The sequence below is a fragment of the Amblyomma mixtum genome, chromosome 2, assembly GCF_055824585.1.
Source record: "Amblyomma mixtum isolate Tamu chromosome 2, ASM5582458v1, whole genome shotgun sequence".
In the NCBI taxonomy this organism is placed as follows: domain Eukaryota; kingdom Metazoa; phylum Arthropoda; class Arachnida; order Ixodida; family Ixodidae; genus Amblyomma; species Amblyomma mixtum.
The window spans coordinates 191,112,526-191,128,355 of NC_143013.1; the positions used below are offsets into that span (position 1 = coordinate 191,112,526).

The following is a 15,830-nucleotide window of genomic DNA, read 5'->3' on the forward strand; positions in this document are numbered from 1 at the left end:
ACATCTCGTTTGAAAGTGGTTGCTCGTTGGAACGCATTATTAAGGGTTGTATGTGGATGCTTTCTGCTGATTAGTGTGTTTTTTAGCGAGTGGAGGTGTTTCAGGAAGTCGTCGTCGTCGCTACATATTCTTCTTAGTCTCGTTGCCTGCCCTACGAATATACCTTGTTTGCAGTGTCTTGGATGATGGCTAGTGAAATCTAAGTATTGTTGTCGGTCAGTAGGCTTCCTGTGAAGTGTGGTTTTGAGCTTGCTATTTTCTAAATTGACAGTGGTGTCAAGGAAATTGACTTGCGTTTTCGAGGAGTTGAAGTGAATTTAATGCTGGAGTGGCATGAATTGAAATGTGTGACGAATGTCTTCAGGGTCTCAGCCCCATGCTCCCATATCATGAAAATGTCGTCTATGTAACGCAGGTATATAAGTGGTTTTTTTAGAAATGAATTTAGAAGTTTAGATTCTAGTAGCCCCATAAAAATGTTCGCGTAGGTGGGTGCGAAGGGAGTGCCCATGCTTGTTCCAAATACTTGAAGGTAGTAAGAAGAATCGAATTCAAAGTAGTTGAGTGTTAGTACCAATTCAAGTAGCGTGAGGTACACTTTAGTTTCGTGCGGGTTAGGACTTTGAGTTAGAATTTTGGAGAGTGCGTCGATACCTTCATTTATGGGAATATTTATGTACAAAGCGGCGACGTCAAATGTGACAAGTATGCTATCTGCTGGGATAATGGAAGCGTCATTCAGAGACTGTATTATGCGGAGAAAGTGCGGTGTATCCTCGACAAAGGAAGGGAGGTGGGTGGTAATATCTGCAAGATAGTTGTTCGGGAAAATTGATAAGTTCTCTGTGGGAGTGTTAATGTTTGAAACGATAGGTCTGCCGGGAATATCTGCTGTAAACAACTCTTCTGCGGAAACCTTATGGATTTTGGGAAGTAGGTAAAAGCGTCCTACCTGTTTGTTTAGCGGATTTAAGAAGTGGTAGTCGGACTGCGTGATTAGTTCCGTTGATAATAAGTTTGCCAGTTTGTTCAGAATCAATTTGCAGAACTCTGAAGTGGGATCTGAATCTAATTTCCTATAATGACAAGAGTTTTTGAGTTGCCTCTTCTTTTTTGTATTTTTCTGCCGGCAGGATAACTATGCTACCTCCTTTGTCTGCAGGCTTAATGACTATATCGGTTCTAGAAGCTAAGTGGTTCAGAGTAGCCTGTTCCGTTGGGGTAACGTTTCTGCGTTTTCGAGCTTGCTTTGTTTTGTCTATAATTTCTTTCGAGACAGATTTAATGTACAAGTCTAATTCGGGACTCTGCTGCGCTTCCGGTGTCAACGTGCTTTCGGCTTTGAGAGGGATGGGATTAAGGCTGGTTACTTCAGTAGGGTGAGCACGTGTTGGCCACGTGTTACAGGAAAGAGCTAGGTTAGTAATCGGGGTGTTCGTTCTTTCGGCAAAGAATTCCTTAATTCGCAATCTTCGCGCAAATTCTGTGAGTTCTCTGTGAAGTTCATACTCGTTAAAATTATTGTTAGTTGGACAAAATGTAAGGCCATGCTTCAGAATCCGTTTGTCACGATCACTTAGGGATTTCGAAATATCGACCTTAATATCGACTTTCTGGCAGCATTTGCGGTTTCTGCAAGCTTCGCTAAATCTTTGAACTGCTTTGCAGGTTTGCTGGTATCGACTGACTTGCTTCGCTGTGTGCCCTGAATAATCTGCTTCCAATATCAAGCTGTTTTCTGGAATTGACTGCCCCTCATCTACGCCTGCGCAACCATATCCTCAAGTGCCTCATCGCATCGATGAATACGCCCCCTGTCCCAACAGAAAGCCCAGCTATATAAGGATCCGTCTCCGGCTTTTCATCACTTTCTGGCAGCATTTGCGGTTTCTGCAAGCTTTGCTAAATCTTTGAACTGCTTTGCAGGTTAGTTGAATTCAATTTTCTCTGTCCTTCGCCTCCCTCTTCTTGCCGCAAGTACTGCCAGCTGCGGTTGTACTTTTTGTTGCTTGTCAAACCCGTTTGCAATGCCGTCAAATGTCGAACTCGCAAAAAGAGTTGAAGAACTAGAATTGTTACTTAAGGGAAAACTTGAGGTAGTGGTGACCGAGATCACTGCAAAAGTTCTTTCGAAACTGCAAGCTCCTGATGGAGACGACAATGCTTCTTTGCTTAACAGTGTTGAATTTATCAATCAGGAATTTGAGGCAATGAAAGCAAAGGAGTCCGAGCTTATTGCTGCCAGCAAGCTGTTGGCAGATGAAAATGAAAACCTGCACAAGAGGGTTGCAGAACTCGAACAGTACTCAAGGATCAACAATGTTGAAATAAAGAGAGTTCCTGTGACTAAAGGCGAAGATGTTAAAAAAGTGTTGGAGAGCATTGGAGATGCCATTGAGTGTCCTGTCGACTCTGCTGACTTTGACATAGTCCATCGTGTAGCCACCAAAAACAAAAATGAAAAAACAATCATTGCTCGGTTTGTGTGTCGGGAAAAGAAAAATGAATTCGTGAGCAAGGCACGTAAAGCTCGCACCACAACGGACCAAATTGGCTTCCCTGTGACTTCATCTGCCCCAGTATTTGTGAATGAGCACCTTACATTTGACAACAAGAAACTATTTGCTAGGGCTAAGCTGCTCAAGAAGGTAATGGATTGGAAGCATCTCTGGACTAACAACTGTCGCATTCCTGCGCGCAAGACTGACGAAAGCACGGTCTTTCGCATCAGTTCGGAAGCAGACCTCCAGGTCTTCCGCAGCAGTTCGGAAACAAACCCTTAGGTTCCGACCTAGTTTTGCCACTGTATGGCTTCTATCTCAGTTGAATCCCCCTTTAGCATTCCATTATCTCCTGATAAGCTCCAACATATCTTTGCGAACAGTACTCACTCTCTTATCTATTTCAACGCACGCAGCCTCAGGAAAAACCATGAATCTATCGATAACTTTATCACTTCACTTCGACACTAATTTTCTTTCATCTGCATTTCTGAAACTTGGCTCTCCAATTCTGACGGCAACCTGTTTGGTTTCCATACGATTTCAGCAGCGCGAACACGGTTAGGAAAAAACAGACAGAAAGGGGGACAGGACAGAGCGCTGATCCCCTTTCTGTCTGTTTTTTTCCTAACCGTGTTCGCGCTGCTGAAATCGTATGGATTCCCACCAACTAGCCCGGCAGATTGTGTTATTCTGGTTGGTTTTACATCTTATACACCAGAATACTGCAATCGCCTATCCAGCAGCTATGGGGGTGCTGCAATTTTTGTTTCCCTAGAAATTTCATACCACCGCAGATCAGATCTCGCTCTGAATGCAACGCATTGCGAATCAGTTTGGATGGAAGCCAATGATTCACTCTTTTCCGCTGACTGCCGTAAGCTGGTACTCGGCTGCATCTATCGTTCCACGTCCTCATCAATCCCTGAGTTCCTGTTAGCGCTAGATGCCACATTAAATAAACTATCTTTCGAAAACAAGAATGTTATAATTCTTAGAGACATTAATATTAACCTTCTAGATACGGAAAACTCTTATGTTGTTTCCTATATTGACTGTTTAAGTGGTTTCGGGTATGAATGTCTCATAAATGCTGCAACCAGATGTACCTCCAGTGGATCTTCCTCGTTAATAGACCATGTTCTTACCAATATTTCGCCCTCACCCTACTCAGGGGTCATCGAACTCGACATTACAGATCATTTTCCTATTTTCATTACGCACGGCGAAGTTTTCCGTCCTTCGCGTTCAGTCTTCTACACTTCCAGGTTCAATAGCGAAGAATTTATTAGGGCTATCAGTGATACTGACTGGTCTCCGTGCTTTTCATCGAACGATTCGGAGCGAGCAATGGAATGTTTTTGCCGTCTTTTTTCCATCTGCGTATCTCAGAGTACAAAATCAGTAAAGTGTCGAAATAATTACAAATTTCCCCACAATCCATGGCTGACAGACAGTTTACTAAGCTGTATGCGACGCAAAGAAATTTTATACAAAAAAACCAAGCAGCAGCCTTTTAATGTTTCTTTAGCTGCACGCTACAAAAACTACGCTACTGTGCTAAATAATTTATTGAAACATGCGAGAAAATCTTATTATTAGCATGAAATGCATAAAAATGAAAACAACACTAAAAAGCAATGGAAACTTTTGAATGACTTCGTCAAATTACCAAGCGCAAACAGCCCCCTTACTGAAATTAATTTCAATGGTACAGTTTACACTGATCCATTCGACATTGCAAATGCCTTTAGTGACTTCCTTTCTGCGCCTCATAATAGTCGTCCACTTAGTTCAGAGATAAACATCATCATCATCATCATCATCAGCCTGACTACACCCACTGCAGGGCAAAGGCCTCTCCCATGTCTCTCCAATTAACCCTGTCCTTTGTCAGTTGCCGCCACTATCCCCGCAAACTTCTTAATCTCATCCGCCCACCTAACTTTCTGCCGTCCTCTGCTACGTTTGCTTTCTCTTGGAATCCACTCCGTTACCCTTAAGGACCAGCGGTTATCTTGCCTTCGCATTACATGCCCTGCCCAAGCCCATTTCTTCCTCTTGATTTCAACTAAGATGTCATTAACCCGCGTTTGTTCCCTCACCCACTCCGCCCGCTTTCGATCTCTTAACGTTACACCTATCATTTTCCTTTCCATAGCTCTCTGCGTTGTTCTTAACTTAAGCTGAACCCTCTTTGTTAGCCTACACGTTTCTGCCCCATAGGTGAGTACCGGTAGGATACAGCTGTTGTATACTTTTCTCTTCAGGGATATTGGTAAGCTACCATTCATGATCTGAGAAAACCTGCCATATGCGCTCCACCCCATTCTTATTCTTCTAGTTATTTCCCTCTCATGACCTGGATCTGCGGTCACTACCTGCCCTAAGTAGACATATTCTCTTACTACTTCCAGTACCTCGCTACCAATGGCGAACTGCTGTTCCCTTGCTAGGCTGTTGAACATTAGTTTGGTTTTCTGCATGTTAATTCTTAGCCCCACCGTTCTGCTCTGCCTGTCTAACTGATTGAGATAAACATAAAGCGCTCAAAACAATCTTTTTTTCTTTTTCCTGTTTCCCCTCGTGAAATCGAACTGCTGATTACTGGCCTCAAAGACACTAGCCCTGGATTAGATAAGATATCCTCTCGGCACCTTAAACTTGTAGCCAATCTGATCTCTGAACCACTTTGTCATGTTATTAATCTCATCCTAAAGACAGGTGGTCTTCCTGCTTGCCTCAAAACAGCTAAGGTAATCCCAGTGTTCAAGAAAGGAGACAGACGATTAATTTCTAACTATGGGCCTATATCTATTTTATCTTCTCTCAGTAAGATCATCGAGAAATTGATAGTTGAACGCTTAAACAATTACCTAGATAAATTTAAGATAATTTCCCCCCATCAGTTTGGTTTTCGGTCTGGCAGCTCGACTAACTTAGCACTGATCTCTTTGACTGATTTTATCAAGCAAGGTATTGATAATGGCGAGTTTGTTGGTTCTGTCTTTTTAGATTTCACAAAAGCTTTTGATATGATTAATCACTCCATATTGCTTCAAAAACTCGAATTTTATGGTATTACAGGTCCCGTTTCGCGACTGCTGAACAGCTATTTACAAAATCGTCAACAAATAATCAATATTGGTGGAAGCTTTTCCCAAGCTAAAACAATTAACCAAGGTGTTCCTCAGGGCTCTATTTTAGGACCCTTACTATTCTTACTGTATATTAATGACCTCTCTAATTCTATTAGTCCAACTCACTGTGTCTTATATGCTGATGACACTACCGTGTCATTATCTAATACATCCATTGATGATCTAACTCTTGAATTGAATGCCGTTCTAAGTATTGTAGCCAAATGGTGCACTGATAATCAGTTGTTGATTAATCCCTCTAAAACGAAATTCATAGTGTTTAAAAGTGGCCAGAAAATTATTTCGTCTCCTCCTACGTTAAACCTTTGTTCTTGTAATATTCCGGCTTCTGATAACACCAACTTCCTCGGCGTTATTCTTGATTCAACTCTTAAATTTTCCGTCCATAACGCTCATAAAAAAAAAAGATCTATGTTTGGCATCAGAGCTCTAATTAAGGCTCGTACATATTCTCCATGCAACCTACTCCTATCTTTGTATTATGCCTTCATACATAGTCACATCACTTATGGGATTACTGCATGGGGAAATACTTATCATTGCCATTTATCGTCTCTGCAACACTTACAAAACCAGGCCATCCGCATTATTACCCGTAGCCCTTTCTCATCTAATGCTCGTTCTTTATTACAGGAGCGCAGTATTTTACCAGTCCACCATCTTTTCCGGTATCACCTTGCAATCATGTTCTTTAGATTACTACATGGCACCCTACATTTTCAGTTTGTAGACCCCAATCAGCTCATCAATCACAACCCTACCAGATTTGCAGCAAGAAACAATTTTCTACTCCCCAAAGTTCATACCAATTATGGTAAATCGACGTCGTCTTTTCAAGCCATTTCAATTTGGAACACATTGCCACCCAATCTAAAAACATCAATTTCCTTGCCTGAATTCAAAAACAAACAAAGTATTTTTATTGGAATGCTGATGTGTTATTCTCTTTTTGCTGATGTGTTATATTACCTCCGTTATTGTGATTTTTGACCTTGTTTTTGTGAAGTATTGATTTTATATTTTCTATATTTTGTATTTATCCGCTAACTCTGCTGTAACCATTTCTTGTACTAATGATTTATCGAGGGTCCCGCTGCAGTCTTTGAATTTGGGACCCTCGTCTGTACATTTATGTTGTTTTGTATATTTTTTGGGACCAATAAAACCTAACTTTCTTAAAAAACATCTTAGGTTAGGTCTTCTAATTTCTCGCGCTCGCAATGATAATAATCAACTTCCCTGTTTTTCCGCATCTTTCCTTGCTAATAGCAATAACACTATTCTCTGAACAAAACAGTATGCTTCTACTAAAAGTGAACACAAATTATGGAAAAAAAACTGCTTTTTTCTCCGCCATAAAAACCTGGAATTCATTACCACTAGCAATCAAATCCGCACGGTCGCAGCCTGCTTTCTACACTTTACTAAAAAAACATCTCTTATCAACACATTCAGCTTCATGCCGTACATAAGGTTGCCTTAATCTCATTTTCTGTTGCCCACTGTGACAGCAAGGTACAAAGTACGGAAACCTCGGATGGCACAACTCAGCAAAATGGTGAAACATAGCGGCTCTACGTGGAGCCTGAACAGAAGTGTCGATAATGGACACCCCTGTCTAACAGACTAAAGCATGGACATGGGTTGTGAATTACAACCATTCACAAAGAGGGTGGAGGAATTTTTGTACCAAAGACGTATTTTTCGTAGATAATTTAAGCAACAGTAAAGGGTTGTAAAAGTGAGAACAGAAAATTCGGCTGCCCACGATCTAAGGCCTTCGCAAGGTCAATTTTAAGCACTGGGAGATTTTTTTCTCAGACTAGGTGCAAAACTCTACAACTGTACAGACGTTATGTACGTTAGTTTCAGTGAAACGACCCTCAAAACGCATGTTTGATGAGCTCCAATGACAATCGTAATTGCAAACTATCGCCGATTCTCCCAGACATTTAAAAAATTATCTCATAGCCACATTAGATAGCGTAATGGGCCTATAGCTCTCTACATACAGCAATTTTCCTTTGTCAGCACTCTTAGGTATCAATGCAATGTGACTCTTTGTAAGCATTTACGGCAAAATTGCAATATTCACTTATGGTGAAAATCTTAAGCAGAAAGGAACTCAAGAGGGGCTTAAAGGCCTTGTAAAATTCTCCAAAGAGGACATCAGGTCCAGGTGTCTTTATATGATGTATGGGGTTTTAGTGACCCAAAGCGACTCAGGCTATTAGGGACGCCTTAGTGAAGGGCACAGGACGTGCACAGACATCGCACAGTACCCGAGCCACTAGAATTTTGCCTCTAAATTTCGACCACCGCGGTCGGGATCGAACCCGCGTCTTCCGGCTCAGTACACGAGCGCTATAACCACTGAGCCACCGCGGCAGCCCCAGATGTCTTTTAAAGTGGCAACTGATCAATTGTATCCTCTAGTTCTGTTGAAGTTGTTCAAGGGTGACTTATTACCAAGCACACATCCTCGGAGAGGCGCTTCAAGAGAGTTACAAAGTGCGACAGAAACTAAGAATCTTAGGCATGGGAGGAAGCGGCAAGCACAGACGCGTGGTATTCCTCGAATTCCGACATTATTAACTCGGTGCTATTCAACAAGGCACCACCGCAGTAAAGTACTGATATTTTCTTGACAACCGCATCGTGGCGCTCATCAAGCTAAGCATGAGGGTTTTGTTTTACGCGGTTTAACGTTCCGATGTGGCTCAAGTTATGGCGAACGCAGTAGAGGCCTCCGGTTAATTTCGACCACCTGGGGTTCTTTAACGTGCACTGACATCGCACCGCCCACGGGCCTGTAGCATTTCGACTCCATCGAAACGTCACGGCCGGGACCGAACCCGCATCTTTCGGGCCAGCAGTTGAGCACCGTAACCATCGAGCCACCGCGGCAGCTTTCAAAGCGGGACGAGTCGGTTCCTCAGGGTGCAAGGCGCAATTAGTTCGAGACCGAATACGCGCGGGGATGTTGCGCTGTGCCTCAAACCGTTGAACCTAGCACTTCACGCCAGATCGTAAAGGATACAAAGTGTTTTCTGTAACTGCTTCTCTTCAGCTTATTTTAAGGAAACAATAGTCGAACCATTCCCAATTGCTATGCTTCGCTAATCCTGCTTAAGTAACTCCTAAGCTGCAGGTAAATGCACTTCCCTCAGAAAAACAAGACCGGAAAGGTGAATTCACGCGTGCTCTAAAATGTTCATCGGTAATGAGCGCAGCATTGAGCTTCCAAAGAGCTTATGAGGTTTCAATTTATGACGACTGCATTCACCAATAGACACAATCACCATGTTGTGATCAGCGAAAGGCACTGGCTTTACGCAACACAAGATGCGTTGGGTAAGGTGTGCCGAATCGCATGGCAGGTGCATGCGATGCCCATCCCTTCGCAGTCAAATTTTCACAGCATTGGTCAATTTTTGTGCATTCGCCCGGCTGCTGAACACAGCGTTGCTTTTTAGGTTCTTCAATGGCACACCTGCTCACGGCACCGGATCCCACAACAGAAAACAGATTAGGCCATGTTGCAGTAGGCCTTCACTTCTCGGAAATTCAACGGCCGTCACAGAATTGGTGATGTGACGAACGTTTACGCCGCAGGAAAAAACACAAACAACTCAGCGTCGGGAGGAAGCAGCCCTGCTGGAAAAGTTGAGATGCAACAAGCACGTCCGCAACAAGCGCGCCACTCGAAACGGCGTCTTCATCTTTCGACGAGGCATCATTAACTGCTCTGCCAGTGCAGCTTCTGATAGGCTGCCAGTCGGATCCAGTACCTCAGTAGCTCAGTACTTCATCTCTTGAATGTGATGGAAGCTTATCCGCATAGGAAACGCCTCACTCTTTAGTAGAGTGGCTAAAACACTGGCAATCATGAGAGCGTTGAGTGTGTCAGTGCCGACAGATTTGACCTACTTTGTGGCAGCGTAGACACAAGGGCGGCCTTCCGGGAATTAAAACGAGACACTTAATTCCACAGACAGTAGAGATTGAAAACTCACTGACTGTGTCGACATCAGCCAGGGTCAACAGAATATCCTGTTGACGCTGTGGTGTAACTTCTGTGCTGCACGAAGAGTACAGCAGGTATTCGTTTACCGGAGTGCAGTGTAAACTCCTTCATCTTACCAGCCCTGTCTCTTGTGCGAACCTGCTGTGCAAAAACAACGGTGCGCGTAATTTTGCGGAAACAAACTCATAATTAGATTTGAGCTCGCGCTTCCTTTAACAACACCTCACTAATGGTTGTGCATTAAATTTAATTTTCGCCTCACAATTAGTATCCTCTGGCGTCCTGTCAAAAATGCTTTGCGGTTTTTTTAGCTAATTCAAGCGGTATTATTTATGTTGTAATTTGAATGCCCGCGTTTGAGTGCCCTTATGACCTCGAAAAAGGGGAAAAGGTACCTAAAGATGTGGTGGCTTTTTATTGAATCAGCAACCAACAAATGCAATTGATTGCACTTATATTAACCAAAGATTCCTTGCATTAGTGAGTGAAAGTACAGTTTTAGCCGTCTGGAATAAAATATATTTGCTGCTTACCGCAGTTAAGTCTTGAAAACAGCCTCTCGCTTGAAAGCAATCTTTAGCTGGTGCTTATGTATGATTTGGTCCTTAAGCTTTTATTGCGTTAGCAATACTACTGTAGGTTTCGCCTCATCGCGTAGCCCCGGTCGGTAGGGACGGATGAACTTGAACAGCCGCTGCGCCGAGCAGGTGGCGCGCCGTTGCTTCAGCCGCGATACGCCAGATAGCAGCGCTGTTGATGCGCCGCGTGGCAGTGGCGCCGAGCTGTTTGCTCTGTCTACGACAGATGGCGCGACTAGGAGGCCCGCCACTTCTGGCCTTCGATGCCGGCGTTAGCAGCATTGGCGTGCAGTGCATCGATGGCATTCGAATGATATCGGAACGTTATTTAGGGCATTCTATGATAATTGCATGATAATTAATGACTAACTGAGTAATAATAGCTAAGCAATTAGCCTAATTTCTAGTCAGACCACATAAATAAATAAACACCGAGTAGGAAATTGGTCGAGTTGGGGAATCCAACTAGGGTCTCCGGAGTGCGAGACGAGCACGCTAACCACTCCGCCATGCCAGCTCGAAGGTTTGGAATGAACAAAGGCGCGTCTAGTGAATACGATGTCCTCGTTCACTCCCATCTTCCTTCCTTCCCGTTACGACGAGGTACAGGTGTCCACCCATATATGCGAGACAAATACATTTCCTTTCCTCGAAAACCAATTTACCGACAAGCAAGGCGTACAGCCGAACGGGCGATGGCGTTTTGTGGACTCCCTGGCAGCGTGGAGGAATGGTCACGCGACCAAATACGGGACTCCCATGCTCCCGCGCTGTAACGGGTCTCTAAATGCGCACTTGCCTTGGCGTGAATGCTTTGCTATGCACTCCTCTAAGGAGAACTGGCAGCGACAGGAAGAAGCGAGAAAGCGACAACGTGCGCAAGAGACGCCGGAACAGCGTGAAAAACGTCTTGCAAAGCCTCGTGCTAAGGATGCAGCTCGGCGACAACGTTCTACCTCGCAGAGTGGTTCCACTTCATTGGTCACCGATGAATCTGAACACCTGACTGCTCAGGAACGCCGCAACGCAACGCGACGAAGAATCGCCAGAAGAACGCGCGCACCATTGCTAACGCAATGTACCAGGTTTCACCACAGCTAAACCACTGTCAATCTTTTTGTTCCTAGTCTTGTTTTGGCGAATTACTACCCTATCTTTTTTTTGCATAAGGTGTACGGAAACCTGCGCATCCTTCTGTCGCATTTTCCTATTTGTTGCTGTCATCACCGGTGATTCCGGAGTGCTTGCCGTATCTGGATTACACAGGGGCCTGGAACCAGCTTTAATTTAAAAATAAAAAGAAGCAACCCATTTATAAGGTCTGTGCATGGCAACGCAACGCATAGTGCGCGCCACTAGCCCGGCTGCTTTCCGTGATACAATACATGGCTACACAGTCTTGGGTACTGCTCGAGCTCTAAGCACTAGCTGTGAATATAAAAACCTTCGCATGCTGCTCTTTAGCAGGATTTATTATAATCCTGCAATTTTTTTCTTTACGCATAGCTGCCAGACTGCTGCGCTTCCTCACGTCATTTGGGCGTCAGTTCCTTGAATTACAGGTTGCTCACATGGCACTCACATTTCCAGTCTGATACGCAGTTTGTAGTGGACTTTTACTCAAGTGCCTTGAAACAGTTCCTCCAGCAAAGGAACTCATAAATGAGGGGAATTCATAAAATTCCTTGAAAGGAATTCATAATTACTTTTGAAAGGAAGTGTATACGGCTTTAATACATCTGTAAAAATATAAATATGGTCTCACTTGCAAACGGAAACAAAAGTAAGACCCGCATCCTATGCAGAGGGCTAAATCAGGTAAGCGGAACTTTTCGAGGTTCCGCTGCTCGGTAGACGATTAGCCGCATGGGTTGTTAGCGCAATCTGTAAGGCACAACAGACGACTCTTGCATCGAAGCAGAATTTTCGAGCAGGGCGAAAAACCTCTTTCTCGTTCCCGCTTGGTACTCTCGATACTGACACCCTGCTGATGAACACTCGCCGGATATTGTAAAAAAATTTAGGGCTGTACCTCACGTTGTGGCCGGCTGGAAAGTTTCTTCCTTTTCCCGCTGTGCTTTCCGTTATATAAACGTCACCTCCCATACCTACACACTTAGCGGGTTCCCTAGCAGCCTGACAGAAAATACTCCGTGCTGACGGTGCTGATGATCGTGCTGACGGTGCAGCAAGATTGGCGCATGGCGACACCTCCTTGTTCCTACCGATACCCTTTTCTCGTAGTGATGGCGCGAGACTTCTCGCTACTAAAGCCTGGCAGACGCAACGCTCTTTGTGGTGTGATCCGGGGCGTCAATACAGACCCCTCTTTCGCATCGACCCCGTTTGTGAATTCCGCATGCCCCGGAATTTAAATAGACGTGACTGTAATTGCCTGCACCGAATTCGTCTGGACGTTGCCTTTACTAAATTCTATCTTTATAAAATTGGCGTATCCAGTAGCCCTCTGTGCCCGACATGCGGTGTGCGCTAAGATGTTCAACACCTGATCTGCCACTGTCAAATCTTTAATACTCATCGCAAGGCACTGTTAGGTGCTTTAGGACTTCGTCAGGACGACCCCGTGCACCTGGAGCATGTCCTTGGACCCTGAACTGAAGCGACTTCGGCTCAGCGAAGGACAAAAGCTTTCTTAGTTTTTCTAAGGGACACGGGTTTAGTGGACATACTTTGATAGTCATCTAAGGGACACGGTGTTAGTGGACATACTTTGATAATCATTGTGAGTGTAAGAGTGCGAGAGTGTTGAGTATGTTTGATGTCACCTTTTTTTTCTCTTTCTCTCTACCTTTCACCCTCATCTGGAGTAGCATGCCAGGCCTATAACCAGGCAGGCATCTCCAGTATTCATTAAAGTCTCTCCTCCTCATCCTCCTCCTCCTTGATTATGCAGGTGACCACGGGTATCCCTACAGCTAGTTTTGCTACTCTTCCTGGCGGTGACTTTTGCTTCACGAGTATTCTACTCTATGTATCGCACTATGCTACCCGCAATTATTTCCTTCACACGAAAGCGCTCACCATTATTATAAAGCTGTAATACGAATTTATGATATTGTTATAAGTACGGTCTATTCGCAACCTAGGACCAACTGCAATAGGCTGCGCACTTGAGCTTTCATATTTTCCTCTTCCGTTCACTGTAAGGTATCTGTGCCAGTATGAGATTTTCTGTAGGCGGGGTCAAAGCTCGGCTTATTCGTCGATTTGGGGAGGAATGCGTGTGTAGCACCTAGTGAAGTGCACTACACGTGGGCACAATGCCAATTTCTCCCACGAATACTGTCGAACAGTAACAGAGAATTTTAGACCTGGAGAAGCAGTTCCTCAATAAGCGCTCGACAGCCGGCATTTTACATTGGGCAAAAAAGGTGAATGGCGTATTTCTTTCGACAGTTCTTGCCGAAATACGCGATTATTATATGGGACTGCACAATCTTCCGTATTAAGGAAAGCTACAGAAGGTGCCTCATTAATGCAGCACATTCAAGTTCTAGGTAAGCTATTTTTAGTCGTAACGCCTACAATGTCTTCCTGACGAAGTCGTCGGAAAAGCCTACTCACTGACACACCAAAATTCGTACAGCTACGTAGGCCCCAGAATGGGCTCTAGAAACATAAAAGACTGTGCAGTAGCTGTTCGGTGACAGCGAGCAGTATGAATGAATAAAGAACCACACCAGGCCAGACTTTCACTGAGCATTGCTCTCGACCAAACAGGTTCCAAATTTTTTGTGACTTGGATAAACTGGCAAAAAAGTACTGCAGTTAGAAAGGAGTGCCGTTTTCAGTGGAGATGTATATTTATCTATTATCCATTTCACGCGCATCAAAATCAAATCAAAGCTATGCAATTTGGCAATCCAACGTAAAAGACCGAAACAAGAGTAGACAATGCGGGACCATCTAAAGTGACTTTCGGAAACCCAACACAGCTTTTTCATGAGGAATAAAAAAAATCTTTTTGGAACCTTAGACAATGTAGTCATGGTTGCATGGACTGCACGCAAGCCATGCTTGGGAAGAGGCATAAAAAACTATGTTTAAAATCCAGAAGAATTCCTGAAAACATGTTTCAACGTCTTCAAAACACGCTGTAAGCAAATTAGAGTAATAATTGAGAATCACTGTTTAAAAATTGTTTTAAGTACTGGAAAAACTGTCCCTTTTCAAAAATTGATCAATGTATGACGTGCTTTTCGCGCAACGAGAAAATTAGGCTTTATGTAGGACGTAACCAGATGTCAGGGACAATGTTCTGTAAACGCCAGTGCTACGCTGTGTTGAAGACAAGCCAGAGTACAAAACATTCAATGGCGTCCAACCAGATTTCTTTTTCATTTACAGCGCAATTTTGGTGCCTGAGTACAAAGAACAAACCCAATTCATTGACCAAGTAAGTATATTTTCATATCTAAGATGACCTCACGGTTTGGCTTTTCGATGAGGCAATGAATAATGAAATCAAATACTCACTTCAAAAAAATCTTCGCTTGTGTACTACGTTTGCTGCTTATCTGCGGCGCATACTCAGCCATGTGGAGTCTCTGTCCAGCAGCATTTGAATAATGGCTCAGTTTTGGACACTCTAACATGAATTGGGTACGGAAGATCAGCAGTAGAAGTCGTGTAAGCGTCAGCAAGGCCAGGTATGGACTGGGTTATCGCAACCCCTCGTTTAGAGTGCTGGTCTTCTCTAGCCTTCACGCGTCGGTCCCAATATACAACACACAATCTATGAGCTTAGCAAATGTTTCTGTATGACTTTCAGGTGTTCATGACCACGGTTCTTGCACTCTGATTTTACTTGCCGAACATTCGTAATACCTGCGCAACAGTGTCACTTCTTCCAGGCTTCACTTGAGCACCTCAGTCTATTTCACTATTAATAGCTCACTGTTAGTATTCGACACCTCCATTACCACACACCTCACTCCTTTCACTTTTTTTAGCCCAAGACATGTGCAGTAATCAAGGGGTGGTTTAATCTTGGCAGTCATCGCAATAATCGAAATTTCGCAAACAGCTTGATCCAAGTTAAGTATGTGTGAGAAGATGAGAAAAGAGTGCACTCTTCACAAAAAAAAACGAATAAAATTTGTCTCCTATTATGAACACCAAGTTGACCTGCGTTCTATTCCGTAAGAGATCTTGAGTCGGATACAGCAAGATGCCCTGTGATCACCACTACCCTCTTATCTGAGATTTCCTCTGCCTTTAACCTCATGCTGACAGTTATTCACCATTTAGTATGTGTGGCCACAAATCCAGGTTAGCAAAAAATAAAAGGGGTAGCAAAATATCACGTGGATATTCTATGTCAATTTACTGTTAACCTTCGTAGATGCCTTCAAGAAAAATATTTGATATGCCAGGAGGGAAGTCATTATGATATATGCGAGAAATATTTCAGTGAAGAAACCAGAAGCATTTAATTATATTTGTTTTCTTTAGAAATATTGAATAATTGATAGATATTCTTTCTTTCGTACTTCACAAATAGAGTTCGTGAAGACACTTAAATGCACTCGAGGTCGCAGTA

At 43.6% G+C, this 15,830-nt stretch overlaps 1 protein-coding gene across 1 annotated transcript; it reads left to right on the forward strand.

Moving 5' to 3' along the window:
• The first annotated feature begins 2,210 nt into the window (after window positions 1-2,210).
• On the forward strand, window positions 2,211-2,783 carry LOC149361901 (uncharacterized). The gene has a single exon (XM_089568176.1). The coding sequence runs from the start codon at window positions 2,211-2,213 to the stop codon at window positions 2,781-2,783; it is 573 nt and encodes a 190-aa protein (XP_089424302.1).
• Window positions 2,784-15,830: the final 13,047 nt, after the last annotated feature.

Bases quoted from the DNA above. Each gene is read 5' to 3' on its own strand.
- LOC149361901 (XM_089568176.1), top strand. From the start codon at position 2,211: ATGAAAGCAAAGGAGTCCGAGCTTATTGCTGCCAGCAAGCTGTTGGCA.